This window comes from Miniopterus natalensis, chromosome 10, assembly GCF_054644295.1.
Source record: "Miniopterus natalensis isolate mMinNat1 chromosome 10, mMinNat1.hap1, whole genome shotgun sequence".
In the NCBI taxonomy this organism is placed as follows: Eukaryota; Metazoa; Chordata; class Mammalia; order Chiroptera; family Miniopteridae; genus Miniopterus; species Miniopterus natalensis.
Genome location: NC_142090.1, coordinates 23142278 through 23157539, shown reverse-complemented (window position 1 = coordinate 23157539; position 15262 = coordinate 23142278). Strand labels below are relative to the sequence as shown.

General features: G+C 40.6%; 1 protein-coding gene across 1 annotated transcript in view; it reads left to right on the top strand.

Annotated features, from left to right (window-relative positions):
- The window catches only part of CPED1 (cadherin like and PC-esterase domain containing 1), a 270333-nt gene that overhangs the window by 19462 nt on the left and 235609 nt on the right, over positions 1-15262 (top strand). The window contains exon 2 of the mRNA XM_016213335.2: positions 8655-8838. Within this exon, the coding sequence (XP_016068821.2) occupies positions 8655-8838 (184 nt within the window). The remainder of the gene's footprint in view (positions 1-8654; positions 8839-15262) is intronic.

The window sequence follows — 15262 nt, the reverse complement described above, 5'->3', positions numbered from 1 at the left end:
CACAACATTCATAACACACACAAGAGCAGCATTGTGCCATCAAAAAGAGCTCCTGGGTCATTCTTTAGCACTCTAGTCTGGCCTCTTATCTCTGCAGGAACTTGCATTGTATGATTTCATTAATTGTTTATTGCTCCTCCCACTAAAGAGTAAGCTCGGTGAAAGACAGAACTTTGTCAGGGTTCTTCACTGTTAAATCCCTCAGAGCCTACAAACATGACTGTCACATACAAAATGTTTAAAAAATATATTAAGTAGGTGAATAAATGAATGAGTGAATATTGAGAGTCACTGGGAGAGAAGGGGGAGGGAATATTAAGGATCCAGAAGGAGGAGCTAAAGATGGATGAAGTTCTCACAGATTTGAGTGTGGAGATAGGAGGGAGGTATATTGCCTGGGGGAGGGAAGTATGGAATCGAGAATGAGCAGAGTGATTAGCCATAGATAAGTGGAGGACAGATCTCTTCTATGGAAATCAAAAGAAAAGAGGAAATGTTCATTCGGTCAATAGCCTGTAGGTTTGCCAAAACAGAGGCTATGTAGCTCAGTGTGTTTCCTTTTAATAGTGCTGATTTCCTCTGTTCATGGGGAGACAGTTATCTATAGAAATAAAGGGTACCTGGAGAGTGGAAACGTTTTGTCACTGTGGACAATGTAAGAAAAAATTGACCAGGGACGCATAGCAGAATGGTCTGGGAAGCCTGAAGACTGGATTGGCTTTGCCTACAGGATCTCAGTGCAGGGATCTTCCTTGGGTCTTTCAGCTCAGTTTCCATAACATCTTATTCCCTGTGACTTACCTGCCTTGTCCTAACTTCTTTTTTTAAATTTTTTTAATTTAATTTATTCGTTTATTTATTAATTATTATTATTATTTTTGTTAGCAAAGCTGAAATTTTATTTTATTTTATTTTATTTTTTACTTTTTAAATTTATCTTTATTGTTGAGAGTATTACAGGTATACCATTTCCCCTCGCAACTGACCCCCTCCACTTCGCTCCCACTCCCTCCCCAGGCCTTCACCTTGTTATTGACTGTTTCCATGGGTTATGCACATATGCATATAACTTCTTTGGTTAATCTCTTCCCACCCTCCACCCCCCTTCCCTCTTTCCTCTGAAATATGATCGTCTGTTGCATGTGTCAATGTCTCTGGATCTATTTAGTTCATCAGATTCTTTTGTTCATTAGCTTCTTCTTAAAGAAGACCCTTCAACATTTCCTGTAGTGCTGGTGTGGTGGTGATGAACTCCTTTAGCTTTTTCTTACCTGTGAAGCTCTTTATCTGACCTTCAATTCTAAATGATAGCTTTGCTGGGTAGAGCAATCTTGGTTGTAGTTCCATGTTTTTCATCACTTTGAATATTTCTTGCCACTCCCTTCTGGCCTGCAAGGTTTCCTTTGAGAAATCAGCTGACAGTCGTATGGGTGTTCCCTTGTAGGTAACTAATTGCTTTTCTCTTGCTGCTTTTAAGATTCTCTCTTTGTTTTCAACCTTTGGCATTTTAATTATGATGTGCCTTGGTGTGGGCCTCTTTGGGTTCCTCTTCTTTGGGACCCTCTGTGCTTCCTGGACTTGAAAGTCGATTTCTTTCCCCAGGTAGGGGAGGTTTTCTGTAATTATTTTTTCAAATAGGTTTTCAATTCCTTGGTCTCTTTCTGCCTCTTCTGGCACCCCAATAATACGAATGTTGGGCCTCTTGAAGTTGTCCCAGAGGCTCCTTATACTATCTTTATATTTTGGGATTCTTTTTTCTTTTTGCTCTTCTGGTTGCGTGTTTTTTTTTTCTCATGTTCCAAATTGCTGATTTGATTTTCAGCATCCTCTACTCTACTGTTGATTCCATGTAAATTATTCTTCATTTCAGTTCCTGTAGCCTTCATTTCAAATTGGTACTTTATTATGTTATCGATTTTCTCAGTTATTTCCCTAACCATCTGCTTAAACATCCTTATAACCAAAATTCTGAACTCTCTATCTGTTAGCTTGCTTGGATCTATTTCATTTAGTTCCTCTTCTAGAGATTTCTTCTGTTCTTTCCTTTGTGACATGTTTCTTTGCCTCCGCATTTTGGCTGCTTCCAGGTGTTTGTTTCTATGTATTGGTTAGAGCTGCTTTGTCTCCTGGAATATGTAGAGTGGCTTTGTGTAGTAGGTGTCCTGTAGGGTCCAGTGGCTCTGCCTCCCCAGTCACCTGAGCTGGGCCTTCTAGGGGCTCCCCTGTGTGGGCTGTGTGCACTGTCCTGCTGTAGTTGAGCCTTGGTTGCTGTTGGCGTCCCTGGGAGGAACTGACCCCCAGGCCAATCAGCTGTGAGGACCAGCTGCAACTACAGCCAAAGAGCTGCTGTGCTGGAGACACCCCTATGGAGCAGAATTTACTTCAGTGGGGCTTTGGTTCACCAGGTGTGCCCCTTGAGTGTGTCACTCGTGGCTGTGGTAGGGTTGTAATCCAGCGTGGTTGTCTGACCACGAGGTGCACTGTCTCTGGGGCCTCCCAGGAGGTGCAAAGTCAGCCTCTGCCAGTGCCTTGTCCAGGGCCACCCAGCATGAGCTACGCAGCAAACCGTAGTTGGCTGCTACTTGTGCTGGGCTTGGAGGCATCCAGGAGAGGCCAAGCTATGAGCCAGTGCAGGCTGCCGCTGGTGCCAGGCCTGGGCCGCTTATCAAGCCCTATGGGGCCTGCTGCTGCTTGTTTGAGAGATTTTAGGAAAGTCCTAAGCATGAGGCTCGAGAGGCTACTTGCACAGAAAAGCCCCTGGAAATGGCCTGGATGAGCTGCAGGTGGGGGGGGGGGGAGGGACCTCCAGGAATCACGGGGCGGCGCCAAAGGCGTGAGTCAGGTGCTGGCGATTCAAACATGGCGCCTGCCTGCTGGCTGTGTGGGGAGGGCTGGCCAAAGGAGCCATGGCCTCCGCCAGCCCTTCTGCCTGGGAGGAAGCCGCCCCTCCACCTCTTGCCCAGATTTCAGTCAGGTTAGTTCCTCCCCGAGTGTCCCAGGTCCTTCCCAGCTGTTGCCTGGCGCTGGGCTCAGAGGGAGGACGCGACCCTCAGCCACAGCCCCCGCTGGTTTCACAGCCCTGTGTTGTGGGACGTCTCTTCCCGGCCTGGAGCCCTGGGCTGGGGGCCTGCTGTGGGGCTGGGACCCCCTCCCTCGTCCGGGAAAACTCCACCGCAGAGATTTCCTTCCGGGTTTCAACCGCGGCACCGGGTGTGGGCCTGCGGCCGTGTCTCTGCGATTTAGCCCCGATCCGCCCGCGTCTGCGCCCCTCCTACCAGTCTCAGTGCTCCTTCAGTTCTCTGGTTGTGGGGCTTCTGTTCAGCCAGATTTCAGGAGGCTCTGAGTGACGGTGGTTCTGTATTTTAGTTGCAATTTTGATGTGGTTGCGGGAGGCGGCGGGTGCAGCCGTTACCTACGCCACCATCTTGTTTTTCCCTAACTTCTTATAATTGCTTATTTCTGCTTTTTTTGATGGGCAGTCAGGGCTGTGAGAGCAGAGACCTCTGCTTTGTTTACTGCTGTATCCCCAGTTCTAACATGCTTGAAGTTTTGGCATGTAAATGTGATGAAAGTATGGTGGAGAAAGGGAATTTACATATCAGACAGGGCTTGAGAGGCAGATGTCAAAGCCTCCGCTGAGATCGTCTACTGGATTTTTCACCTGATAGTGATTAAAATAATTAAAGGGCAGGCAATGCATGTATTTACAAGTAATGAACTCAGACTTTGAATTCATGTATTAATTCATTTGCTTACTCATTCATTCATTGACTCATTGATTCATTCATTCCCTCTTATTCAGAACCTGCACTAAGCTGTATGCACATCAATGACCAAAGCAGACAAAATACCCTCATGGAACATATAGACTAGTAGGAGAGGCAGACATTAAACAAATTACATATAATTATAAATTGTGAAGAGTGCCAAAGGGAAAATTAGATTGACGAATAGGTGATGATAGGTTTTGCCATTTTCTCAAAGCTATGCTGAGGATGCATTTTTTATATTGAAATGTTATTGCTTTTGTTTCTTATTATTAGAACCTACATAGAACCAGAGATGAGCAAACTTGCCTTTCACTGGGTGGTGAGTGTTGGGATAGCCCTAATGTACAGTTTGGAAGTACAATCAGAAGCTGCTAGGTGTTATGGAGTAGTTCTGAGAACTGTGTGATCATTCCATCATGGGCTTGAAATTTGGTTAAGTCAGCTGTGAGATCAAAGGCAGAGGTTCACTATAGGTTCATTTTGGTAAGAAACATTCTCCAGAGACTCTGCTTGCATTTCCAGGGAAACTGTGGTCCGTAAACCATCCTGCAGTTATAAATAAATTTGAAGTAGAAAATATGTAAGATATAAATGCTAGCAAACTTTATCCATTTTATTTCTTGAATTATCTAAAATAAGTGTACATTTCATCAATTGAAAAAATCTCTATTTTATTTTTGTAGTGGAAAAATTAAAACATAATTCACAGTAATAGGCTCTGCAATATTTCTAAAGTGCCAAAAATCTAGACCAGCAAAGCCATTTGACTTTTAGTTATATATGACACACATCTTAGGTCTACTATATGTTTGCAGAAGCACCAAAAGATGTCATAAATATGTGGTTATAAATTTCTGGATTTAATAAATCCAGAAATAATTTTTCTGTTGTGTAGGAAAAAAAGTTTTATTTTTGATTCCTACTGTATTTTAAAGAGCTGTATTTCTTGGTTTTCTGGTGAGTCTTGGTGAAAACTTTTTAATAGTATAAGTAACTGAGAAATATAGTGCTTTTATAATACAGCTTTTTATTCATTTTTTTACTGGAATTTATTATTTTGCTCAAATATTTAACTCTATTTTTGTCACTCTTGCTACTATTCACAATTCTAATGAAGTAAACTTCTTAATACAATTTTTCTCCCTTTTCTATTTTCTATATTCTATGGTAGTATTTATAACAAAGACTTACATATTGAGAGAAAGGATATTTGCATTCATTAATTCAAAGAATATTTGTTATGTGCCCCTTATGTTCCAAATACTATTCTTAGATTGGGGAAACAAAAGTGAACAAAACAGACAAAAATACATGCTTTCATTTACCTTCCTTTATGGTGTGTGAAGACAGAAAACAAACATAATGAATAAATAAATTACATTTTTGCATTAAAAGGTAATGAGTACTACAAAGAAAAACATAACAGGGATATGGAAACACATAATTTATTATAGAATTGTTTCATTTTGACAGAGATCAAACTATATTAATTGAAAAGCTTATAGAATTCCTAATATAAAAGTGGAGTTGCAATATAACATTATTATTCAACTTTATTCATATATATTTAACATCATTTATTGATAGGACACTATGTGCACACTTTCACATAGAAAATTAATTTAACTCCCAATACAGCATCATGAGGTAGGATTTGTTACTACACATAAGAGAAACCTCTGATAAAGAGAGAGTCAATAATAACTTGCCCCAGTAGATGATGCAAGCAATTGGCACAGCTGGAATTCACATCCAGAGTTTTGATTTCCCATTGCTTCTCTGTTCTTCCTCTACCTTGCTGCATCTAACACTCCAAGTAGTTAATTAGAACACTCTATCCTTTGCTTTACCAAGGTGGTATACAGGTTTCAGATTTGGAAGTCCTTCCAATAAAAATGTGTTCAGTTAATAAAATAATTTTCATGTCATCTAGCAAATTGATTTCTGAGGGAATATTCTGCAGATCTCTCAAGAAGAGGTCAGACAGGGAAGTGAAATAGATTAGAGTGTCAACCCCCAGAATTTCTAAATTCTCATAGCAGGCTTGTAAGTCTCAAGTTTAGTTGTTACAATGGTGGCCAGGTTAAATGTATTTTTCCACTAAATATATATCTTCAAAATTGCATGAGTAATCAGGAGCTTTTATTTCCAAAAATGCTGCTCTTGGCATTTGCTAATCCCGCATTTGCCAGTGCAGTTGACATAATTGTGCAGTTTTTATTTCACATATGCAGTGTGTGCACCTGTTGTCAGACTGGCTAAAACTGTTCTCGTTCCTTGGTGTTGGGCCATTCTGCTGATACAGTGTGTTATAAATATTGCAAGGACAGGGCAGTTTGTAGGACAGGGTAAAACAACATAATTTGACTGACAAGCTCATTTCCTATTTAGTCCCTGTAGTCTGAGACATGAGTTAAAATTTCAGCCTATGTCAAGGTTGTTACAAAATATGGCCAGTAATTGTATTTTATTTAGGATATGCTCTAATGAGATATATTGGTAAGAGCTACCTCCATGTCACTTAAACTCATCTTGGTTGGGGGGAAGGAGGGATGGTATCTTTTTAAATAATAACTTAAAGTTTCAAAATAAAGTCTCTTCATGTGAAATCACTGCTATATTTGAGCTGGCTGTAATAGGGAGACACATCCTGTTATTACATAAGAAAATAATATGAGAAGGGAATTCTGGGCACTGTGCATTTTGCTTGAGTGACACCGATATATTTGGAAGCATCTGTCTTCCCCTTCCACCTAGATGCATGTTTGCTTATTTTGGCCTCCTATGGGCTTCTGGTTCCCTCTAATCCCTGTGTCCAAAGGTTCAAACAGTATTTGGGTTCAAGTACTCCTTCTTATAAGTTTATTATTATAAACTATTACCAAATTTGGGGGAGAATCATGTCCCAGTTTGCAGTTAAACTCTTGAGTTCAAATAGTTCCATTTCCAATAAATGTGATATCCTTTAACAAGGGAAAAGACCTAATCAGTCATGTTTTGCCAAAGTACCATGCATAGAGAGTGGGATTAGGTAGTATTATATTCCTTTCCATTATATTCATCACACGTCATAAGCACCTATGTTAACTTGGCAGGCAGAGCTCAGAATCAGAAACATTTTTCCTGACTTTTTGTTCTTTATGTTATATTATTATTTTAAAAACACATATATAATACTTCCTGTATGCCAGGCACAGTTCTAAGCACAGAATTAATTAGATATTAATTCCTTAATCCTCACAGCACCCTTAGGAGGAAGGTATCAGCCAAGGTCACACGCGTAGGGCTAGTGGAGCCAGGGATTCAGACCCAGCAGTCTGGCTCCAGAGTTTGTGTTCTCTTGCACTACACTGTGCTTTGTCAAGTAATTTTCAGATAGTAATAATTTCTATGCAGTGAGAAACAGGATATGATTCCTGCCCTCAGAGGGTTTACAATCTCAACCTGTTTCTTTGTTCTTTCCATACTTATCTGCAAAGATCTAGATAGAGCACTAGAGCTCATTAATTTACCAGATACCTTCATCTATTAAGTATGTCAGTGTGCACTGAAGACCAGGATAATGCAGGCTGCCTCTTAAGGAGCCCACATCAGGGACAGATGCAATTTTATGAGTGCTAATGGATGGATGTATTTCAATTACATCCTTTTTGGGGAAAAAATACAGAAATTTTCAAATGGGATAATGTTTGATTTGGAGTTTGCTAGATGGATGAATGGAGAGAGAGGAAGGAACTGTAGGTGGAAAGTACAGTGGTATGTATATGAAGGAGCAGGGTCAGCTCAGGAAAGGACGTTAGTAAGAGTGTGCTGTGACCAGACTCAGGAAATAGGGTCTAAGTTTGAATGGCCTGTGTTCTTGATAAACGTGTGGAATTGATTTTGTCAGTAAGGGAAATAAGGAAGAAACTTAAATAGTGAAAAGACATGGTGCATATTGTGTTTTAGATCCATAAAATGGGCAGTTTGATTCAGAGCTGCCACTAAAAGTAACTTGGATTCCCAGCTTTGTTGTTTACCTCTTCCCCTTCCTCTTCCCCTTCCCCCTGCTTGGTCCCCTCTTCTTCCATTTTTCTGCCCTAGTACCCACCCAATCTCCTTACTCCTTCTAGTAATTAAATATGTCTACTTTATCAGAAGTTCATTTCAAGTTTTCAGGAAAGCACCAATATCATCTGCCATTAAACCCTGTGATGAATGTCATCATTCTTTCTACTTGTCAGTTAGAAAACTCTCTTTTATTAATGGTATTTTCAAACCTTATTGCGAGAAAGAGGAATATTTATTTGGAGGACAAATAAATATTGGAAGAATAACCTAAAAATTATGATACTTTGGTAGCTCTCCTCACACAAGGATCCATCCAGTCTCATTGAGATGCATTCAGATTTTGCTGCCTCCTGAGAGAAGCTGTAGCAATGTACAGAGCTCAGGGGTTGCTTCTCATCTGTACCACTTCTGAAACAATTCCTTCCAGCATGAAACCCTTCCTCGCTCTGTTTCCTCTACCATGTTTACCTAAAAGAAATGTTATATGATAATGCAGCTGGAACTACTTTATGAAAGCACAGTACTGATGAAAGGCATTGCTATTAATTTATATTTTCAGCTAGAGTTGAGCTCCGTATTTCTATGCCACAGTATTCCTCTAGGAGCTCTATATTTTAATGGCCCCAAATTTTCAACTTTCTGTAATAGTGAGAAAAATTCAGTTCACCTTCAATCTTTGTCCTTATCAGTCTTTCAGAGAATCTGCCTTTCATGTCAAGAAAAAAACTTAAAAGATAGCATTCTGAATGGCCCTTGATTTGCATTAATGATGTCCTTCAAGAGAAATGTGCTACTTTTTCCTCTTGACTTTTTGTGCCTTCTTTCTTCTTTTAGATCAAAGAATCAATTGAGACACACTTTGGCAGCCATGGCAGAAGGGCTGTACTCTACAGGCCTCCTTCCTACAGCAAGCTGGAGCTTCGGCTCCACCAGCAAATTCTCACTCAGCTTCGTTACACCGTGGTCATCACTGAAGAAAGGCTCGGTGCTGACCTTGGGCTGGAGCTACTAGAAAAAGGTCAGAATATGAAAGTAATTACCAAAGTGGCTTGACATAGAATGTGAAATAATTTCTGGAATGTGCTGCTATCTTCCTCTAAAAAAAACTCAGGAAAACAAATTTTTATCCCTGATCAGCTTTCTTGCATCATAGAAAACTTGGCTCCTTTACTACTTCATCTCAATTTTTCTTTAGCTGTATGTCTTTATTCTTGAAATTATTTTGTTTATATTTTTGTAGCATTTTGGAGTTGCATAGTTCATGTTTAAATGCTACATAAAAAATGTTTATGTTTATGAGCCTGAATACATGTTCTGCCCAGCACCAAACTGCTCCATATTTTAAGAAAATTGCCAATTCATCTGACTGCAAGTAGAATGTGCTGGAAATTGTTTCGAGAAGCCAGCTTAAATGTTATTCATAGATTGTCTCTAAATGTGAAAGAAGTGTGGATATTTATCACACATGCTATTACTAGTCAACTACTTTTATTTCTTTCATTTGAAGTGAAAAATAAAAGACTAGTGTTTAAACAAGTTGTTTGAAAAGAGAGCTGAATAGGCGGTAAGGGTCGAAAAGGGCAATAACAATGACAGCTAACATTTGTTGGACAACTAACCCTGTGACAGATACTATGTTGTATTCTGTTCATGATCTCATTTAATTCTCACTGAAGCCCACTGAGTACCCTAAGATTAAGAAATATTAAATCCGCCCGGCCGCGTGTGGCTTAGCGGTTGAGTGTCGACCTAGGATCCAGGTGATCGGGTTTGATTCCCTATCAGGGCACATGCCGGGTTGCGGGCTGCAGCAGATCAATGACTCTCTCATCATTGATGTTTCTATCTCTCTCTCTCCCTCTCCTTTTTTCTCTCTGAAATCAGTAAAGATATATTTAAAAAAAAAGAAATATTAAATCCTCTCCCTGATATTCCAGAAGAGGAAATGGAGGTTTCAAGAGGTGAAGTGACTCACCCCGCACCTTAACTCTGGGAAGGGCAGGATTTCAACCCCTGTGTTCCAGCTCTCACCTCCTCTTCACCTCCTTGTGCCTCTGTCTCTCTTTTGGCCCAGTATCCTGCATGACTTTGTTGTTATTAAATCTACAAGGATGTGGAGTGCTATTTCAACATGAGTAAATCAGAATTTTCTCTTTATAAAGGAGGTGAGAAAAAGCAATTTGAATCAACTGCTGATCTCAGCAGTGGTTTTCTTTGGGAGAGAAATAATGTTTATTTTTCCTTTAAGTTTCAACAATTATGCCATTACTGTAGCACTTATTCAGTTAGGTGCCCCCTTATTCTTTATTTTTCTTTTCTTTTTTTCTTTTTTAAATGTATCTTCATTGATTTTAAAGAGAGGAAGGGAGAGGGATTGAGAGGGATAGAAACATCAATGATGAGAGAGTCATCATTGATCGGCTGCCTCCTGCAGGCCCCCAACTGGGGATCCAGCCCATAACCCGGGCATGTGCACTGACTGGATATGGAACTCCGATCTCCTGGATCCTAGGTCGATGTTCAACCGCTGAGTCACGCCCTGCCGGGCGTCCCATTACTCTTTAAAGTGCTAGGTTTATGTTGGCGAATGAGAGGCTGGGGGAAGATTTAGCCATGATCACTCCTTTTTTTTTTTAATGTTTTTATTGATTTCATAGAGAGGAAGGGAGAGGGAGAGAGAGATAGAAACATCAACGAGAGAGAAACTTCTATCAGCTGCTTCCTGTATGCCCCACACTGGGAATCATGACTGCAAACCCGGAATGTGCCCTGGCTGGGAATTGAACCCATGACCTGCCAGTGCATGGGACCATGCTCAACCAACTGAGCCATCCCGGCCAGCAGCCATAACCATGATTTACCACGTTCATTTTTTACCACATTGGCTGTAAAGTTGTGAGCTACTTAGCTAGCAAAGCTCCCAGGGAGTTCCCCAATATCCACTTTGATGAAAAGAAAGGCATTAAAAGTGAGGAGAGTACTGGCCATGAGGACAGAAATGCCATTTGGTCCCTGGCCCACTAGGGGGTGGTTTGGAAATCTAGAGCACTGGGCTTCTGGAAGCAAAGAGAAAGACAAAAGGGAAGAAGAAAGCTCTGGAATATCAAAGAGGGCTGGAAACAAACTTTATAAACCTCATTGGGGTTGGTTCTAATAAGAAGGGCCAATCTAGAGTTCTAGAACATCCATAAATGATATTGTCAGAAAACCATTTCTCAGAATAGGTGTTAAGGAATGATACAAAAGTTTTATTCTCCAGGGCAGGTTAGAGGGTGTGGTCCCTGGAGGGGCTGGGCCTCATCTGCCCACTGAATTTTGCTTCAGGCTGAGCCAGCAATGGCAGGGATGGGGCGTCCGCCCTGTTTGTGGGGCACGTGGGGACTGCTGAGGAGGGTCCTTTCGAGGAGGGTGAGGGCAATCCTTGAGGGGCTGGTGACACCTGGTGATGAGCAGGGCTGGGTTCATGGTGGGGAAGACTGTGGGGCTGGGGGGAAGGGTGGTCAAGGGACTCCTGGGGATGTTGGCAGGGTTCAGGGTGAGTCTAGGGGCAAGAAGTTGAAGAGTGGAGGATACAAGAAATGGAGAAAACAGATTTGTCACTTATGAAGAAGGGGCAGTGTTGACTACAGGCAGAATTGACTAAAACTCTGGGAAAAATTAGTTATATACCTCTCAGGTGGTCCCAGACGCCTCAGCATAGATACCCCCAGGTATCCCAAACACATGCCAGACACCCACGCAGGTCTCATCAAATACCCCAAACATGCTTTCAGACACCAGAAAATTATTCAGACACCCAACCTAAGTCTGTTAGACCCCCATTACCAACATTTAAATCTGGAAAACATGCCAAATATCCCCAAAATACCACACACCTTCATCCGGGAGCCATCAGATATCCCTAAACAGGCTTTCAGACACCCAGAAACATATGAGGCCCAACACAGGAGCTTTTAGATCCTCCCCCAAACCACAAACCAGACAGCCCCCCCAAAAATAAATAAATAAGTGTTTATTCTCCCTCTCATCCCACAAAATAGTTTAACCCACCACAGAACCAGGTGATCATATGTATAACCAGGGCCTGCATAGCCTGTGGTCTGTGCTCCAGAGTCATGCAGTGTTGGCCCTGAAAACACACACTGCTGTCTGAAATTCCTGCTCCTCTGCCTCCTTGGTGCTGCTACTAGCTGGGCATGGGCACAACATGGATTATCTGTGCATTTCAACTTCCATTCAATTTCAATTTTCAGTTTTCTGAAAATTGCAAAACAAGGAATATGTTTCCTCTCTCCCTTGATGTCCTTAGGTCAGTTTTACAAGAAAAAGGAGGATTACTTTGCAGCTTCCAAATATCAAGAAAGTGGAAAGACAGCCTGAAGGCAATAGACTCTGGCAGCCCAAGGAGCTGATGGGCCCAGTAGCACAAAATAACTAAATGGTGTCACTGGGATTTGTCAGTGTAAATGCTGCCTTGGCTACCATTCCCCACATTCCCTCAGCTTTTAAAACATCCATTTCCTCTCTTTCTTGGTATTCTTTTACTTTGTACAGTAAATATTCCCGGATAGGCCTCAAGAAAGGGTAGCAGTTCCATGAGTGTGGAAAATTGATTTTTTTTGGTTTTCTACTTGATTTTGTAGTGTTCACTGAGATCAATATGCATTGGATACCTGAAATTAAAAAGTTCTGTGACTATAAGCTAACATTTCCTTGATTATCTAGGATCTCACTTTCTTATCGCAGCTTATTTTGCCATGGCGACAAGTTTAATGTACAAATTATGTTTGAACTAAGGCACTTCAGAAAATACTTTCTAGACATTTGAGTCTTGTAAAATTTGTTTCGCTTTAGTTTCACATATTCACCTCATGCTTATTTTGCTATATGTGCAGCAACAGAAAGTATTAAGCTTTGTTGACCCATTTAAACTTAATCTCCTCGGGTGGAGCATCCTGGAGGGAGTGGAAGCAATTCAGAATAATCTAGAAATCTACCCACCTATCTTTCACTTTACCATTGCAGTTTCTGCTGTGTGCTAACCTGAAATTTGAAATATTACATTAGAAACAAAGTAGGTACTCCCACAAAAGTTACTAAGTACCCAGGTGCAGATTTTATTTTATTATTTTATTTTTTTACTTTGAAGTATTTTATTACTGGCAAGGCTGCATATATTCTTGTATTTATTACTCGTTTACTTTCTCTATTGGGGCAATTAATGGGAATTCCTATCCCCCACACAGCCTTTTCCCCCAGTGGTTATTCATTCTCTACTTCTAATGAGATATTCTGTCATGCACTCAGGGAATATAAATTGAGGACTGACCGACGTCTAAGCAAAGATATAGGGTGCTGAGGAAAAAAAAGTCACTATAGTTATGTAGATGGAGAAATAAAGGTTACCCATTGTACCTTCAGTCTTAATGCCATAGATGCAGCAGAGGCAGCTTACATTTATACAATGAGAACTTCACTGTGCCAGCTAATGGGGTGGAATATCTCCAAATCTGTTTAAATTTATTTTCTACTTCATGTGTGTGTGTGTTTAATTTATCTTTATTGTTGAGAGTATTACAGATGTCCCCTATTTTCCCCCATTACCCCTCTCTACCCAGCTCCTGCCCCACCCCCAGCCTTCACCGCACTATTGTCTGTGTCTTTGGGTTATGCATATCTGCATGTGAATTCTTTGGTTAATCTCTTCCTGTCCCCTCTCTCCCCTTCCCTCTGAGCAGACTTAATACATTTATAAAATATACTCTTGTCATAGGAAATGAAATACAAAATGTATTTTTCCTGTTCTACCTATCCATTCCACCTGCTTTCCTCTCCTCTCCTGACTTGACCCCAGTCACTTCCACTGACCTATTTCTGTGTAATCCTTTGAAGCACATGTGGCCTCTTTCGAGTTTGGGGCCACTTTTTTTCTAAACCTTTAAGGCCAGAAATGGATAAAAATTAGAAAAAAATAAGAGGGGGTCATAGGCCAAGCAGGCAACATGCCACTATTAAATATAGTCTGTTCCTGTGGAATAACATTTGCGCTTCATATTTTATTTGATTTCCCTACTACTTATTTAGCAAACATTCATTGAAAAGAAAAGAAGCCTCAGGTTCTAAATTAGAATATGGTTAATTCCATTTTAGTGGCATAACAGAAGTTGGTGGCTCTATACAGAGAGACTATAGGGCTGTGGCTCCATGACCTTAAGCAAGTGAAGTTCTGTGGGCCTTAGTTCTCTTATCTGTTAAAGGCAGTAATATTTACTTCACAATAGGATGTGCTGAGAATTTAATCACTTTGTCCACCCCCATCAGAGCTCTGGGAGGAGACGCAGTAAAACCCAGCCAATATTTTTCTCATTGAATAGTATGGGAGTGGGGCCCAGAAATGTATATGTTAAAAATGGAGCCCAGCTGGTGTGGCTCAGTGGTTCATTTCCCAGTCAGGATACATGCCCAGGCTGCATGTTTAACCCCAAGCAGGGGGCATGCAGGAGGCAGCAATCAATGACCCTCTCTCATCATTGATGATTCTATCTCTCTCTCCCTTTCACTTCCTCTCTCTGAAGTCAATAAAAAAATATTTTTTTTAAAAAAGGAAACAAGTAATACTGATGTGTAGCCCAGTTTGGGGAGCACTCTCCTAAGGGATATACTGTAGGTTCAAGAATAACAATCTTTTTTTCTTTTTAATGTTTTTATTGATTTCATAAAGAGGAAGGGAGAGGGAGAGAAAGATAGAAACATCAGTGATGAGAGAGTCATTGATTGGCTGCCTCCTGCATGGCCCCTGCTGGGAATTGAGCCTGCAACCCAGGTATGTGCTCTGACTGGGAATAGAACCACAATCTCCTGGATCAGAGGTCCACACTCAACTGCTGAGCCACACTGGCTGGGCTCAAGGAGTAACAATCTTTAGAGTTAATTTCAGAAATAAAATGATGTAAAAGTCAGCTTGCTATAATGCCATTGCATTACTTAAGATTTAACTCTATAGGTATTTACAAAAATTTCACCTTTAAGCTGATTTTGAGAACAATAAAAAGACAATTGTCTTTAGATTTAGGCCAGTAAAACTTAGAATATAAAACATATACTTTTATGGTCCTTCAATCCCTTGCTTTGGAAAATATATCTTATGTCTCTGCATTTATAAGAACATATAATTCTCTAAGGGAAAAGATAGAAGAACCAACCAATTATTCCCTTTCCTAGTATCTAGGTAGTATTTAGTAAATCAGTGCTTTAGTACATGGAAGAATATAGTGGTCTAAAAGAGAGCAAATGTTTTCCAAAAGTTCTTAATTTATTCCATGGTAACATCCAAGTAGTATGTGGTCCAAGAGACTGACTCAGTAGATTTTATCATTGGATAGAATTATTTATGTGCATATGTTAAAAATGGAAAGTGAAAGATAGTGCATATTTAGCAATTT